The sequence below is a fragment of the Salmo trutta genome, chromosome 12 (assembly GCF_901001165.1).
Source record: "Salmo trutta chromosome 12, fSalTru1.1, whole genome shotgun sequence".
NCBI classification, from domain to species: domain Eukaryota; kingdom Metazoa; phylum Chordata; class Actinopteri; order Salmoniformes; family Salmonidae; genus Salmo; species Salmo trutta.
In genome coordinates this window covers 3,250,030-3,265,205 of record NC_042968.1, presented here as the reverse complement: position 1 = coordinate 3,265,205, position 15,176 = coordinate 3,250,030, and the positions used below count along the sequence as shown (strand labels likewise).

Below are 15,176 nucleotides of genomic sequence, written 5' to 3'. Positions count from 1 at the left end.
TGAGTGAGAGAGAGACCAGTTGAGAGAGAGAGAGAGACCAGTGAGTGAGAGAGAGAGAGAGCCAGTGAGTGAGAGAGAGAGAGAGAGACCAGTGAGTGAGAGAGAGAGAGAGACCAGTGAGTGAGAGAGAGAGAGAGAGAGACCAGTGAGTGAGAGAGAGAGAGAGAGAGACCAGTGAGTGAGAGAGAGAGAGAGAGAGACCAGTGAGTGAGAGAGAGACCAGTGAGTGAGAGAGAGAGACCAGTGAGTGAGAGAGAGAGACCAGTGAGTGAGAGAGAGAGACCAGTGAGAGAGAGAGAGAGACCAGAGAGAGAGAGAGCGAGAGAGACCAGTGAGAGAGAGCGAGAGAGAGAGACCAATGAGAGAGAGCGAGAGAGACCAGTGAGAGAGAGCGAGAGAGAGACCAGTGAGAGAGAGAGAGAGAGTCCAGTGAGTGAGTGTGTCCAGTGAGTGAGTGTGTCCAGTGAGTGAGTGAGTGTGTCCAGTGAGTGAGTGAGTGAGTGTGTCCAGTGAGTGAGAGAGTGAGTGTGTCCAGTGAGTGAGAGAGTGAGTGTGTCCAGTGAGTGTGTCCAGTGAGTGAGTGAGTCCAGTGAGTGAGTGAATGAGTGTGTCCAGTGAGTGAATGAGTGAGTGAGTCCAGTGAGTGTGTCCAGTGAGTGAGTGAGTGAGTCCAGTGAGTGAGTGAGTGAGTGCAGTGAGTGAGTGAGTGAGTCCAGTGAGTGAGTCCAGTGAGTCCAGTGAGTGAGTGAGTGAGTCCAGTGAGTGAGTGAGTGTGTCCAGTGAGTGAGTGAGTGAGTCCAGTGAGTGAGTGAGTGAGTCCAGTGAGTGAGTGAGTGAGTCCAGTGAGTGAGTGAGTGTGTCCAGTGAGTGAGTGAGTGAGTGTGTCCAGTGAGTGAGTGAGTGAGTGTGTCCAGTGAGTGAGTGAGTGAGTGAGTGAGTGTGTCCAGTGAGTGAGTGAGTGAGTGTGTCCAGTGAGTGAGTGAGTGAGTGTGTCCAGTGAGTGAGTGAGTGAGTGAGTTGTGTCCAGTGAGTGAGTGTGTGATTGAGTTGTGTCCAGTGAGTGAGTGTGTGATTGTGTCCAGTGAGTGAGTGAGTGAGTGAGTCCAGTGAGTGAGTGTGTCCAGTGAGTGAGTGAGTGAGTGAGTGAGGTGTGTCCAGTGAGTGTGTCCAGTGAGTGAGTGAGTGAGTGAGTGAGTGAGTGTGTCCAGTGAGTGAGTGAATGAATGTGTCCAGTGAGTGAGTGAGTGAGTGAGTGAGTGAGGTGAGTCCAGTGAGTGTGTCCAGTGAGTGTGTCCAGTGAGTGAGTGAGTCCAGTGAGTGAGTGAATGAGTGTGTCCAGTGAGTGAATGAGTGAGTCAGTCCAGTGAGTGTGTCCAGTGAGTGAGTGAGTGAGTCCAGTGAGTGAGTCCAGTGAGTGAGTCCAGTGAGTCCAGTGAGTGAGTGAGTGAGTCCAGTGAGTGAGTGAGTGAGTCCAGTGAGTGAGTGAGTGAGTGAGTGAGTCCAGTGAGTGAGTGAGTGAGTCCAGTGAGTGAGTGAGTGAGTGAGTGAGTCCAGTGAGTGAGTCCAGTGAGTCCAGTGAGTGAGTGAGTGAGTCCAGTGAGTGAGTGAGTGTGTCCAGTGAGTGAGTGAGTGAGTCCAGTGAGTGAGTGAGTGAGTCCAGTGAGTGAGTGAGTGAGTCCAGTGAGTGAGTGAGTGTGTCCAGTGAGTGAGTGAGTGAGTGTGTCCAGTGAGTGAGTGAGTGAGTGTGTCCAGTGAGTGAGTGAGTGAGTGAGTGAGTGTGTCCAGTGAGTGAGTGAGTGAGTGTGTCCAGTGAGTGAGTGAGTGAGTGTGTCCAGTGAGTGAGTGAGTGAGTGAGTTGTGTCCAGTGAGTGAGTGTGTGATTGAGTTGTGTCCAGTGAGTGAGTGTGTGATTGTGTCCAGTGAGTGAGTGAGTGAGTGAGTCCAGTGAGTGAGTGTGTCCAGTGAGTGAGTGAGTGAGTGAGTGAGGTGTGTCCAGTGAGTGTGTCCAGTGAGTGAGTGAGTGAGTGAGTGAGTGAGTGTGTCCGTGAGTGAAGAATGTGTCCAGTGAGTGAGTGAGTGAGTGAGTGAGTGAGGTGAGTCCAGTGAGTGTGTCCAGTGAGTGTGTCCAGTGAGTGAGTGAGTCCAGTGAGTGAGTGAATGAGTGTGTCCAGTGAGTGAGTGAGTGAGTCCAGTGAGTGAGTCCAGTGAGTGAGTCCAGTGAGTCCAGTGAGTGAGTGAGTGAGTCCAGTGAGTGAGTGAGTGAGTCCAGTGAGTGAGTGAGTGAGGTGAGTGAGTCCAGTGAGGGAGTGAGTGAGTCCAGTGAGTGAGTGAGTGAGTGAGTGAGTCCAGTGAGTGAGTGAGTGAGTGAGTGTGTCCAGTGAGTGAGTGAGTGAGTGAGTGAGTGTGTCCAGTGAGTGAGTGAGTGAGTGAGTGTGTCCAGTGAGTGAGTGAGTGAGTGTGTCCAGTGAGTGAGTGAGTGAGTGAGTGTGTCCAGTGAGTGAGTGAGTGAGTGTGTCCAGTGAGTGAGTGAGTGAGTGAGTTGTGTCCAGTGAGTGAGTGAGTGAGTCCAGTGAGTGAGTGAGTGAGTCCAGTGAGTGAGTGTGTCCAGTGAGTGAGTGAGTGTGTCCAGTGAGTGAGTGAGTGAGTGAGGTGTGTCCAGTGAGTGTGTCCAGTGAGTGAGTGAGTGAGTGAGTGAGTCCAGTGAGTGTGTCCAGTGAGTGAGTGAGTGAGTGAGTGAGTGAGTGAGTCCGTGAGTGTGTCCAGTGAGTGAGGCGTGAGTGAGGTGAGTGAGTCCAGTGAGTAGTGAGTGAGAGTGAGGTCCAGATGATGTGAGTGAGTGAGTCCAGTGAGTGAGTGAGTGAGTCCAGTGAGTGAGTGGCAGTGAGTCCAGTGAGTGAGTGAGTGAGTCCAGTGAGTGAGTGAGTGAGTCCAGTGAGTGAGTGAGTGAGTGAGTCCAGTGAGTGAGTGAGTGAGTGTGTCCAGTGAGTGAGTGTGTCCAGTGAGTGAGTGTGTCCAGTGAGTGAGTGTGTCCAGTGAGTGAGTGAGTGAGTGAGTGAGTCCAGTGAGTGAGTGAGTGAGTGAGTCCAGTGAGTGAGTGAGTGAGTGATTGTGTCCAGTGAGTGAGTGAGTGAGTGATTGTGTCCAGTGAGTGAGTGAGTGAGTGTGTCCAGTGAGTGAGTGAGTGTGTCCAGTGAGTGAGTGAGTGAGTGAGTGAGTGAGTGAGTGAGGTGTGTCCAGTGAGTGTGTCCAGTGAGGTGAGTGAGTGTGTCCAGTGAGTGAGTGAGTGTGTCCAGTGAGTGAGTGAGTGAGTGAGTGAGGTGTGTCCAGTGAGTGTGTCCAGTGAGTGAGTGAGTGAGGTGTGTCCAGTGAGTGAGTGAGTGAGTGAGTGAGTGTGTCCAGTGAGTGAGTGAGTGTGTCCAGTGAGTGAGTGAGTGTGTCCAGTGAGTGAGTGAGTGAGTGAGTGAATGTGTGTGTCCAGTGAGTGAGTGAGTGAGTGAGTGAATGTGTCCAGTGAGTGAGTGAGTGAGTGTGTCCAGTGAGTGAGTGAGTGAGTGAGTGAATGTGTGTGTCCAGTGAGTGAGTGAGTGAGTGAGTGAATGTGTCCAGTGAGTGAGTGAGTGAATGTGTCCAGTGAGTGAGTGAGTGAGTCCAGTGAGTGAGTGTGTCCAGTGAGTGAGTGTGTCCAGTGAGTGACTGTGTCCAGTGAGTGACTGTGTCCAGTGAGTGACTGTGTCCAGTGAGTGACTGTGTCCAGTGAGTGAGTGAGTGAGTGAGTGTGTCCAGTGAGTGAGTGAGTGAGTGAGTGAGTGTGTCCAGTGAGTGAGTGAGTGAGTGAGTGAGTGAGTCCAGTGAGTGAGTGAGTGAGTGAGTGTGTCCAGTGAGTGAGTGAGTGTGTCCAGTGAGTGAGTGAGTGAGTGAGTGTGTCCAGTGAGTGAGTGTGTGAGTCCAGTGAGTGAGTCCAGTGAGTGAGTGAGTCCAGTGAGTGAGTGAGTGAGTCCAGTGAGTGAGTGAGTGAGTCCAGTGAGTGAGTGAGTGAGTCCAGTGAGTGAGTGAGTGAGTGAGTGAGTCCAGTGAGTGAGTGAGTGAGTCCAGTGAGTGAGTGAGTGAGTCCAGTGAGTGAGTGAGTGAGTGAGTGAGTCCAGTGAGTGAGTGAGTGAGTCCAGTGAGTGAGTGAGTGAGTGAGGTGTGTCCAGTGAGTGAGTGAGTGAGTGAGGTGTGTCCAGTGAGTGTGTCCAGTGAGTGAGTGAGTGAGTGAGTGTGTCCAGTGAGTGAGTGAGTGAGTGAGTGTGTCCAGTGAGTGAGTGAGTGAATGTGTCCAGTGAGTGAGTGAGTGAGTCCAGTGAGTGAGTGTGTCCAGTGAGTGAGTGAGTCCAGTGAGTGAGTGAGTGAGTGAGGTGTGTCCAGTGAGTGTGTCCAGTGAGTGAGTGAGTGAGTGAGTGTGTCCAGTGAGTGAGTGAGTGAGTGAGTGTGTCCAGTGAGTGAGTGAGTGAATGTGTCCAGTGAGTGAGTGAGTGAGTGAGTGAGTGAGTGAGTGAGTGAGTGAGTGAGTGAGTCCAGTGAGTGAGTGAGTGAGTGAGTGAGTGAGTCCAGTGAGTGAGTGAGTCCAGTGAGTGAGTGAGTCCAGTGAGTGAGTGAGTCCAGTGAGTGAGTGAGTGAGTCCAGTGAGTGAGTGAGTGAGTCCAGTGAGTGAGTGAGTGAGTGAGTCCAGTGAGTGAGTGAGTGAGTGAGTCCAGTGAGTGAGTGAGTGAGTGTGTCCAGTGAGTGAGTGTGTCCAGTGAGTGAGTGTGTCCAGTGAGTGAGTGTGTCCAGTGAGTGAGTGAGTGAGTCCAGTGAGTGAGTGAGTGAGTCCAGTGAGTGAGTGAGTGAGTGAGTCCAGTGAGTGAGTGAGTGAGTGAGTCCAGTGAGTGAGTGAGTGAGTGATTGTGTCCAGTGAGTGAGTGATTGTGTCCAGTGAGTGAGTGAGTGAGTCCAGTGAGTGAGTGAGTGTGTCCAGTGAGTGAGTGAGTGTGTCCAGTGAGTGAGTGAGTGTGTCCAGTGAGTGAGTGAGTGAGTGAGTGAGTGAGTGAGTGAGGTGTGTCCAGTGAGTGTGTCCAGTGAGTGAGTGAGTGTGTCCAGTGAGTGAGTGAGTGTGTCCAGTGAGTGAGTGAGTGAGTGAGTGAGTGAGGTGTGTCCAGTGAGTGTGTCCAGTGAGTGAGTGAGTGAGGTGTGTCCAGTGAGTGAGTGAGTGAGTGAGTGAGTGTGTCCAGTGAGTGAGTGAGTGTGTCCAGTGAGTGAGTGAGTGAGTGAATGTGTCCAGTGAGTGAGTGAGTGAGTGAGTGAGTAAGTGAGTGAGTGAGTGAGTGAGTGAGTGTGTCCAGTGAGTGAGTGTGTCCAGTGAGTGACTGTGTCCAGTGAGTGAGTGAGTGAGTGAGTGTGTCCAGTGAGTGAGTGAGTGAGTGAGTGAGTCCAGTGAGTGAGTGAGTGAGTGTGTCCAGTGAGTGAGTGAGTGAGTGAGTGAGTGAGTGAGTGAATGAGTGTGTCCAGTGAGTGAGTGAGTGAATGAGTGTGTCCAGTGAGTGAGTGTGTCCAGTGAGTGAGTGTGTCCAGTGAGTGAGTGTGTCCAGTGAGTGACTGTGTCCAGTGAGTGAGTGAGTGTGTCCAGTGAGTGAGTGAGTGAGTGTGTCCAGTGAGTGAGTGAGTGAGTGAGTGAGTGTGTCCAGTGAGTGAGTGAGTGAGTGAGTGAGTCCGTGAGTGTGTCCAGTGAGTGAGTGAGTGAGTGAGTCCGTGAGTGTGTCCAGTGAGTGAGTGAGTGAGTCCGTGAGTGAGTGAGTGTGTCCAGTGAGTGAGTGAGTGAGTGTGTCCAGTGAGTGAGTGAGTCCAGTGAGTGAGTGAGTGAGTGAGTCCAGTGAGTGAGTGAGTGTGTCCAGTGAGTGAGTGAGTGTGTCCAGTGAGTGAGTGAGTGTGTCCAGTGAGTGAGTGAGTGTGTCCAGTGAGTGAGTGAGTGTGTCCAGTGAGTGAGTGAGTGAGTGTGTCCAGTGAGTGAGTGAGTGAGTGTGTCCAGTGAGTGAGTGAGTGAGTGTGTCCAGTGAGTGAGTGAGTGAGTGTGTCCAGTGAGTGAGTGAGTGAGTGTGTCCAGTGAGTGAGTGAGTGAGTGTGTCCAGTGAGTGAGTGAGTGAGTGTGTCCAGTGAGTGAGTGAGTGAGTTGTGTCCAGTGAGTGAGTGAGTGAGTGTGTCCAGTGAGTGAGTGAGTGAGTGTGTCCAGTGAGTGAGTGAGTGAGTGTGTCCAGTGAGTGAGTGAGTGAGTGTGTCCAGTGAGTGAGTGAGTGAGTGTGTCCAGTGAGTGAGTGTGTCCAGTGAGTGTGTCCAGTGAGTGAGTGAGTGAGTGTGTCCAGTGAGTGAGTGTGTCCAGTGAGTGTGTCCAGTGAGTGAGTGTGTCCAGTGAGTGAGTGTGTCCATTGAGTGAGTGAGATTTCTCTGGAGAAAAGACCTGCAGAGTGGTACACTACTACCCAGAACTGAAAGGGCAGCTACTCCCCAATTTAAACCAGCCAGCCCAGACACCAGCTCAATTAACGGCCAGCCGCAGACTCTCTTAAAAATACCTCTGCAGGGTTTGGTAATGCAAGCCAAGCCCCGTACAATAATACACACAACTATATCCTCCTAGCATACGGGAAGGGATATCATGGTCAGTGTTTCCTCTAGGTTTATCCTTTGGGCAGGGTGCAGACGCCTATGAAGAGACAACCGGGTCTGCCAACAGATATGCCTATTTAAAGATGCATAATTGACGTCATTGTTTTAAGCACAGGGGCAACATAGGGAGCGAGAAACAGGGAAGGAGGGGGAAGAGAGGGAAATGAGAGAAAGAGGGTTGAAAATATACTTATAGTTTTAAGGTTATGGGGGGAGCACAGATCATCCACAGTACCCCAATTGACCTACTGTTTCCACAGAAAGAAGACTTGAATTGCTATATAATTCTGTACAGTTTTTTTTACATGGAGCACCAAAATATCCCCTCAAGGTTTTGCAAAAAGCAATCAATGAGCACACATTGTCTCTTTTCATACATCTGTTTGTCATTGAAACAGCACCACCAGAAAATATGGCCTCTATTTAATCTTCATCAAGCAGCAAACCTGTGTGTGTGTGTGTGTTAATGTGTACACACGCAGTAGTATGTTCCTTCTCCAACTGGCTGTTTCCAAAGAAAAGGCTGTGACTTGAGGTATTGGGCTGAAAAACGCATTCTAGCATACACACAGCGCTAGAACACAAACAGCCCTGTGCAGCAGTCTAAATACCACACAGACGAGCAAGAGGGGGGGAAAGACTCATCCTGGGTGACGGAGGTCAGGAGAGGACACACCAAGATGGACAAACAAATGTAAGAATGGATAGACAGGCCAACAGTGACAGACAGGCAGAAAGACAGACAAATACTGAGAGACAGACGGGCAGACAGACAGATGAACGGACAGACAGACCAGGGCAGGGTCCATCTCTTCATTCAGCAGAGCCTCGTTCCTGATCAGAGCGACCCGCTGGGCAAAGCGACATGTGGAGATGGATTCCTGATAGACAGAGGAAAGAGGAGAGGAAGAGAGGGGGGAAAGAGAGAGACGGTGAGATAGTTCAATCTGGATGGCTATAATTTCCCCATTTCCAATTCCAGTTCCTTAATGAACTAAACAACTAATTCAAGATCAGCTTTCCCTAACCCAGACTTGATCTTAACCCCATCCAACTAAAGACAGAAACTGTCTCTGCGATAGCATTTAAGGTCATAAATACTATGCTCTGTAGATGGAGGCGTTGTGCTATTTTTTTTTGGGGGGGGGGGGGGTAGATCAGCTTTAATATTGTAGATAGATTGTAACTTCTATCAACGTAATTGTCTGCATCATTTCCAAACCACCATAAAAAAAGTATATCAGATCCCTTGACTTTGTCCACATTTTGTTACATTTTAGAATAAGGCTGTAACGTATTAAATATTACTTTTTTCAGCAATCTACACACAATAACACATAATGTCCAAGTGAAAACAGTTTATAAATGTTAATATATTTTCATTTACCATTTTCCACAAACCCTACCACCCCTCCCCTAATTGGAGTAAACTAAATGAACAACACTTACCTCCAGCTTATGCATACAATATATATTTATTGGACACAATTTTACAATAGTTATCTTTTGTTTGTTTTTACTCCTGTCCTTCCGCTACCCTCAACCCCTCCAATATATTTCTGAAGACTATCCAGTTTGATTTCTAGTTGCCATACATTTTTAACTGTGCTGTTTCATAAACATTCTAAACCAATATACATTTTAAGGACACAATATATTTTACATTAGTTATCTTGTTATTAGTACCACCCTTCAGCTCCATTCAACCCGTCCCATCTATATCTCTGAACACCATCCATATTGGATTTCTATTTGATATATATTTTTCAACTGTTCTGTCATGTTTCACAAAATAACCTTTCTATTCTCAGAGTTTCTACAGATTGTACAGTCGTGGCCAAAAGTTGAGAATGAAAATTCATATTTGTCACAAAGTCTGCATGATGGCAATTTGCATATACTCCAGAATGTTATGAAGAGTGATCAGATGAATTGCATGAAGACCCTCTTTGCCATGCAAATTAACTGAATCCCCCCAAAACATGTCCACTGCATTTCAGCCCTGCCACAAAAGGACCAGCTGACATCATGTCAGTGATTGTCTCGTTAACACAGGTGTGAGTGTTGACGAGGACAAGGCTGGAGATCACTCTATCATGCTGATTGAGTTTGAATAACAGACTGGAAGACTCAGAGGGTGGTGCTTGGAATCATTGTTCTTCCTCTGTCAAACATGGTTACCTGCAAGGAAACGTGTCGTCATCATTGCTTTGCACAAAAAGGGCTTCACAGGTAAGGATATTGCTGCCAGTAAGATTGCACCTAAATCAACCATTTATCAGATCATCAAGAACTTCAAGGAGAGTGGTTCAATTGTTGTGAAGAAGGGTTCAGTGCGCCCAAGAAAGTCCAGCAAGCGCCAGGACCGTCTCCTAAAGTTGATTCAGCTGCGGGATCGGGGCACCACCAGTACAGAGCTTGCTCAGGAATGGCAGCAGGCAGGTGTGAGTGCATCTGCATGCACAGTGAAGCAAAGACTTTTGGAGGATGGCCTGGTGTCAAGAAGGGCAGCAAAGCCACTTCTCTCCAGGAAAAACATAAGGGACAGACTGATATTCTGCAAAAGGTACAGGGATTGGACTGCTGAGGACTGGGGTAGTCATTTTCTCTGATGAATCCCCTTTCCGATTGTTTGGGGCATTCGGAAAAAAGCTTGTACAGAGAAGACAAGGTGAGTCCTGTGTCATGCCAACAGTAAAGCATCCTGAAACCATTCATGTGTGGAGTTGCTTCTCAGCCAAGGGAGTGGGCTCACTCACAATTTTTCCTGAGAACACAGCCATGAATAAAGAATGGTACCAACACATCCTCCGAGAGCATCTTCTCCCAACCATCCAGGAACAGTTTGGTGAGGAACAATGCCTTTTCCAGCATGGAGCACCTTGCCATAAGGCAAAACTAAGTGGCTCGGGGAACAAAACATTGATATTTTGGGTCCATTGCCAGGAAACTCCCCAGATCTTAATCCCATTGAGAACTTGGTCAATCCTCAAAAGGCGGGTGGACAAACAAAACCCACAAATTCTGACAAACTCCAAGCATTGATTATGCAAGAATGGGCTGCCAGTCAGGATGTGGCCTAGAAGTTAATTGACAGCATGCCAGGGCAGATTGCAGAGGTCTTGAAAAAGAAGGGTCAACACTACAAATATTGACTCTTTGCATCAACTTCATGTAATTGCCAATAAAAGCCTTTGACACTTATGAAATGCTTGTAATTATACTTCAGTATTCCATAGTAACATCTGACAAAAATATCAAAAGACACTGAAGCAGCAAACTTTGAAAATGAATATTTGTGTCATTCTCAACTTTTGGCCACGACTGTAAATTATAGAGCAAACATTTTTGGTAAAAGTAATATTATATTATTGACCGCTTGACTATGACTTTTCAAATCACCCAGTAGTGCTATCTGCAGAGTTAGCTCCAGGTAAATGTTGCAAGGCATTGTCATTTTGTCGTCCCTCGTTTACCCAATTGTTTCCATGTTTTTTTTCAACAACCTAACTTCAAATCCAAAAGTTTGACTTCTATAAATCATGCATTAAAGGTGCAGCCGCTTTTCAGAATAAAGAATTGGGTCTTTAAAATCAATGGGAGATTTGCACCAAATGTTCCCTGGTTACAATCTATTGGATTTGGCCCATGGTGACAGCAAAGGGAGTGAATGGGGAACTCTTACATCAACATTTCTCTTGTCCACAGACACAGTGGCGATCATGGTGGTCATGCAGTTCCCTCCCAGGCTGTCCCGCAGCACCGACGTCATCATGGAATTTCGGTACGGAATGTGCAAGCGGTTCTTCTCTGAGAGAGCAATGATGACCTGACTCAAAGAGAGAGGGAAGAAAGGGGAAGACGAAGAGGAATTTGAGTACTAGATCAGATGTATACAGGTACCGCATTCTTTTATGCTATTTTATTAATTAAGAGGCAACAAGCGCAAAAACAAGCATTTCGGCTGATGGACAGAAATATTCCAACTATGAATTGTTCAGAGATTTAAGGTGCATTCAGAAGGATGACATCAAACATAGTAGAATGGCAAGGAACTTTATGACACCTGGATACAACTTCTATGTCTGTGAGGAAGTATGCATAAAACCCACAACAACCCTCCTCCTCCTCTCTGCTCTCCCCCTTGTATGACCTTGTTCCCCTCCCTGTTTAAACCTTATGTGACCTCTGAACTCTGACCTGCTCCAGGTAGTGCAGTGACAGGTTGATGTACTTGGCCTCTGTGAGCAGCTGCCCACACACGCCTGTCTTGCCCACCCGCTCCGAGCCTGCCAGGTCCACCAGATGTAGCTTGGAACGCCGTACGGTGACCGAGCCGGGCTCACGGCCACACACGTGCATGGTGAAGATGCAGTGAGAACGTGTGGATGCCTGGTTCATAGGGGTCTGGGGAGGGAAGAAGTAGAGGAAAGGGGCAGAGAGGGGGGAGGTGGAGAGTTTGTATACCCAATGTAAGTTTTTACTCCTCTTCAAAATAAAAAGGTATGCAAACTGACAGAAAGAAGAGGAGAGAGAGAGAGAGAGGCCGGCATAGTGACGGTACCCACACTTTGCATCTAGGCCTAATCACCAATCATTTCTGCAATGCGCTCTCCAGTAGGTACTGTCGAAAAACACCCCCACAACATTAAATGCCTGAAATGACTGTCCAGACATTGACACTAGCTCTTTCTAAATTCATCTTTCCTCGATTCTTCGCATCCTCTCTCCTAACCTCCTTTACAAAAGGCATTTGATGAGAAGTTCTGCGTAGAGGGACATTGGACCTTCTCCAATACGGTTAAACAGGAGGCGAGGAGATAGGAGCGAGGAATCGCAGAAAGACGAATTGAGAAAGAGGCATCTTACCATCTTACTACAGTCATTCCATGTCATTTCAGCAAGCCATGACACCCACCATCTCAGATTGCTATGAAATTGGTAAGATTATCATTCCTGAAACATTATTTTGTTGAAATGTAATTTTATCTTGGAGAAATTAACATAATTGATTGCAACCAAATTGGCAATTTAAATGTATAGAATTAATGTAATATTCAATAAATACGGTAAAGTACCAACATCCAATTTGGATCAAACTTCTTCCACCAGAGTACGACATGAGGAATATTTTTTGTTGTTGTCAAAAGCCACCCATGGTCATCCTCACAAGTCAGGCCAGTCCTCCATGAAAGCAAATCAGTTTGACATTAGAAAGACGACTTCCGCTTATACCAGATCAAAAGACAGGGGACGGTGTATTTCCCCATCTATATCAAGGGACCAGGGTTCTGGTCAAGAAGCATGGTTTTGACTGCTCCTACAGTTTTGCTTCGGTACTGCACTTCAACTGACGCTCAGCCCAGAAAGATCATTTCTATTCACAGCCACATAGATAAGTCAGACTAGAAAATTCCTAATAAGACACTTTATTCATCATCTTTGTGAACAAAACATCCATTGAATTATAACTGTCGCGGAGGCCGATTTCTTTTTTTTTTCTTCATCATTCACAGCTTAAGATATCAACCGTCAAAATTAATCTAATGTCTGCCTTGTTTTTGGATGATGTGATGACGTCGTTGCAGCTCCCAAGTGCTAATGCACATGTGATGTTGGTCCGAATAAACCGTATATAGACGGTCCATGAAGCGGCATATGCGAACGTGAGTAGATTACTTTGAAAACAACGGGCAGACATCTTGAATGCAGGCTCTAGTTCTTATTATACCTCCGTGATCTACACTATTGTCACGGTTGTCGTAGGGTTGAGACCAAGACGCAGCGGGAAAATGTACACTCATCTTCTTTTATTCATGTGAAGGAAAAAACACCAAAAAACGTATACAAAACACAAAACGAACTTGACAGTCTTGTCAGGCACACATAGCTAAACAAGAACTATATCCCACAAAATAATAACACATACCTATTTATAGGACCTTCAATCAGAGGCAACTAGAAAACACCTGCCTCCAATTGAGAGTCCAACCCCCAATTACCTAAAATTAGAAATGACTAGACTAAACATAGAAATACATAAACATAGCAGTGCCCAAAACACGGAATAATAAATCAAACACCCAACTACTAACACAACCAGCCCGAACCACATAAAACAAATACCCCCTGCCACGTCCTGACCAAACTACAATAACAAATGACCCCTTTTACTGGTCAGGACGTGACAACTATATACAAAAAATTAAGGACACCTGCTCTTTCCATGAGACTAACCAGATGAAAGCTATGATCCCTTATTAATTTCACATGTTAAATCCATTTCAATCAGTGTAGATGAAGGTGAGGAGACAGCTTAAAGAAGGATTTTTAGGCCTTGAGACAATTGGAGACATGGATTGTGTATGTGTGCCATTCAGAGGTTGGGCAAGACAAAACATGGAAGTGCCTTTGAATGGGGTATGACAATTGCAGGAAACAGTTGACCTGTTGGGTCGAAGGAATTGTTGACCTGTGGAACGCTTTCAACACCTTCTAGAGTCCATGTCCCAACAAATTGAGGCTGTTCTGAGGGCAAAACGGGGTGCAAAATTGTTCCTAATGTTTTGTATACTCAGTGTATACACCAGCTAGTACATCACCACAAGGGCTTGCTCTCTCCCTATCCCTCCCTCCCCCTCAGTGGGAAGGACAACATCAAAACCCTGACATGTATGACTGACGAGTAATAAACATCTGGTTGGGGATGTACAAAAATGCTGAGGGTGATTTTCTGAGGGCTAAAAATAGAGGTGGGCCCAGAGAGAGTCAGGGAACAGGACAAGACAGACAGACACAGTTTAGCCTAGTGCAAGTGGTGGAACCATCCTCTTTGGAGTACACACCCACTCCTCTGATATCATCTCAGCCAAGTCTATGGGCCGAATTAAGCCCTCCCCTTTCCGAAAGTCAAAAGGTGTACATGTAGGTACACCACCACAAAATCGTGATTAGTCCAAATAATCAGTGATGCAAAAACCAGCACACCGGTTAAAATATTCCTCATGTCACCAGGGGTGGTCCAGCGGTCTAAGCCGCTGCTTCTACTACTGATTGTACTAGAGGTCAACTGATTAATCAGCATTTACGGACGCCGATTATTACATTGCATTCCACGAGGAAACTGTGTGGCAGGCTGACCACCTGTTACGCGAGTGCAGCAAGGAGCCAAGTTAAGTTGCTAGCAAGCATTAAACTTACCTTATAAAAAACAATCAATCTTCACATTATTACTAGTTAACTACACATGGTTGATGATATTACTAGGTTAACTAGCTTGTCCTGCGTTGCATATAATCAATGCGGTGCCTATTCATTTATCGTATCACAGCCAAATTTGCCAAACGGGTGATGTAACAAAAGCGCTTTCACGAAAAAAAGCACAATCGTTGCACAAATGTACCTAACCACAAACATCAATGTCTTAAAATCAATACACAGAAATTTATATTTTTTAAACCTGCATATTTAGTTAAAAGAAATTCATGTTAGCAGGCAATATTAACTAGGGAAATTGTGTCACTTCTCTTGCGTTTATTGCACGCAGAGTCAGGGTATATGCAACAGTTTGGGCCGCCTGGCTCGTTGCGAGCTAATTTGCCAGAATTGTAGATAATTATGACATGATATTGAAGGTTGTGCAATATAACAGCAATATTTAGACTTAGGGTTGATACCCGTTCGATACAATACGGACCGGTTTTGTATTTCACTGAAAGAATAAACGTTTTGTTTTCGAAATGAATGACCAAAGGCTCGTATTTCTGGGTTTATTATATTATAATTAAGTCTAAGATTTGATATTTGATAGAGCAGTCTGACTGAGCGGTGGTAGGCATTCTAACTTTACTGCATTTGCCAGCAGCTCTTAGCAATGCTTGATTCACAGCACTGTTTATGACATGTCACGATCGTCTAAAGGAGTAGACCAAGGCACAGCATGCTTAGAGTTCCACATGTTTAATAAATATGAAAACTCACCAAAACAATGCAGCTGAAGCGTGACGTTCTGGGCTGCTCACAGGCAGCTACACAAACACAAGATCCCACAAAGCACAGGTGGGGAAAAGGCTGCCTAAGTATGATTCCTAATCAGAGACAACGATAGACAGCTGCCTCTGATTAGGAACCCTACTCGGCCCAAAACAAAGAAATACAAAACATAGAAAAAGGAACACAGAACGCCCACCCATGTAACACCCTGGCCTAACCAAAATAGATAACAAAAAAAAACCTCTCTATGGCCAGGGCGTTACACATCAAGCCAATCAACTCCTGAGATTAGGCTGGCAATAGTAAAGCGCCTATTAGAACATCCAATAGTCAAAAGCAGATGAAATACAAATGGTAGAGAGAGAAAAAGTCGACGCGTCATAATTCCTATAATAACTACAACCTAAAACTTCTTATATTATTGAATATTGAAGAACTGGGAATATTGAACCACCAGCTTTCATATGTTCTGAGCAAGGAACTTAAACGTTAGCTTCTATACATGGCAC

At 46.3% G+C, this 15,176-nt stretch overlaps 1 protein-coding gene across 2 annotated transcripts in view; it reads right to left on the bottom strand.

The window, feature by feature from the left end:
- kif6 (kinesin family member 6) overlaps positions 1 to 15,176 on the bottom strand; it is a 261,943-nt gene that overhangs the window by 173,632 nt on the left and 73,135 nt on the right. For both annotated transcript variants that reach the window (XM_029766851.1, XM_029766852.1), the window contains 3 exons: positions 10,876 to 11,082; positions 10,361 to 10,504; positions 7,470 to 7,556 (listed from right to left, as the gene is read on the bottom strand). In XM_029766851.1, coding sequence (XP_029622711.1) covers positions 7,470 to 7,556; positions 10,361 to 10,504; positions 10,876 to 11,082 — 438 coding nt within the window. The remainder of the gene's footprint in view (positions 1 to 7,469; positions 7,557 to 10,360; positions 10,505 to 10,875; positions 11,083 to 15,176) is intronic.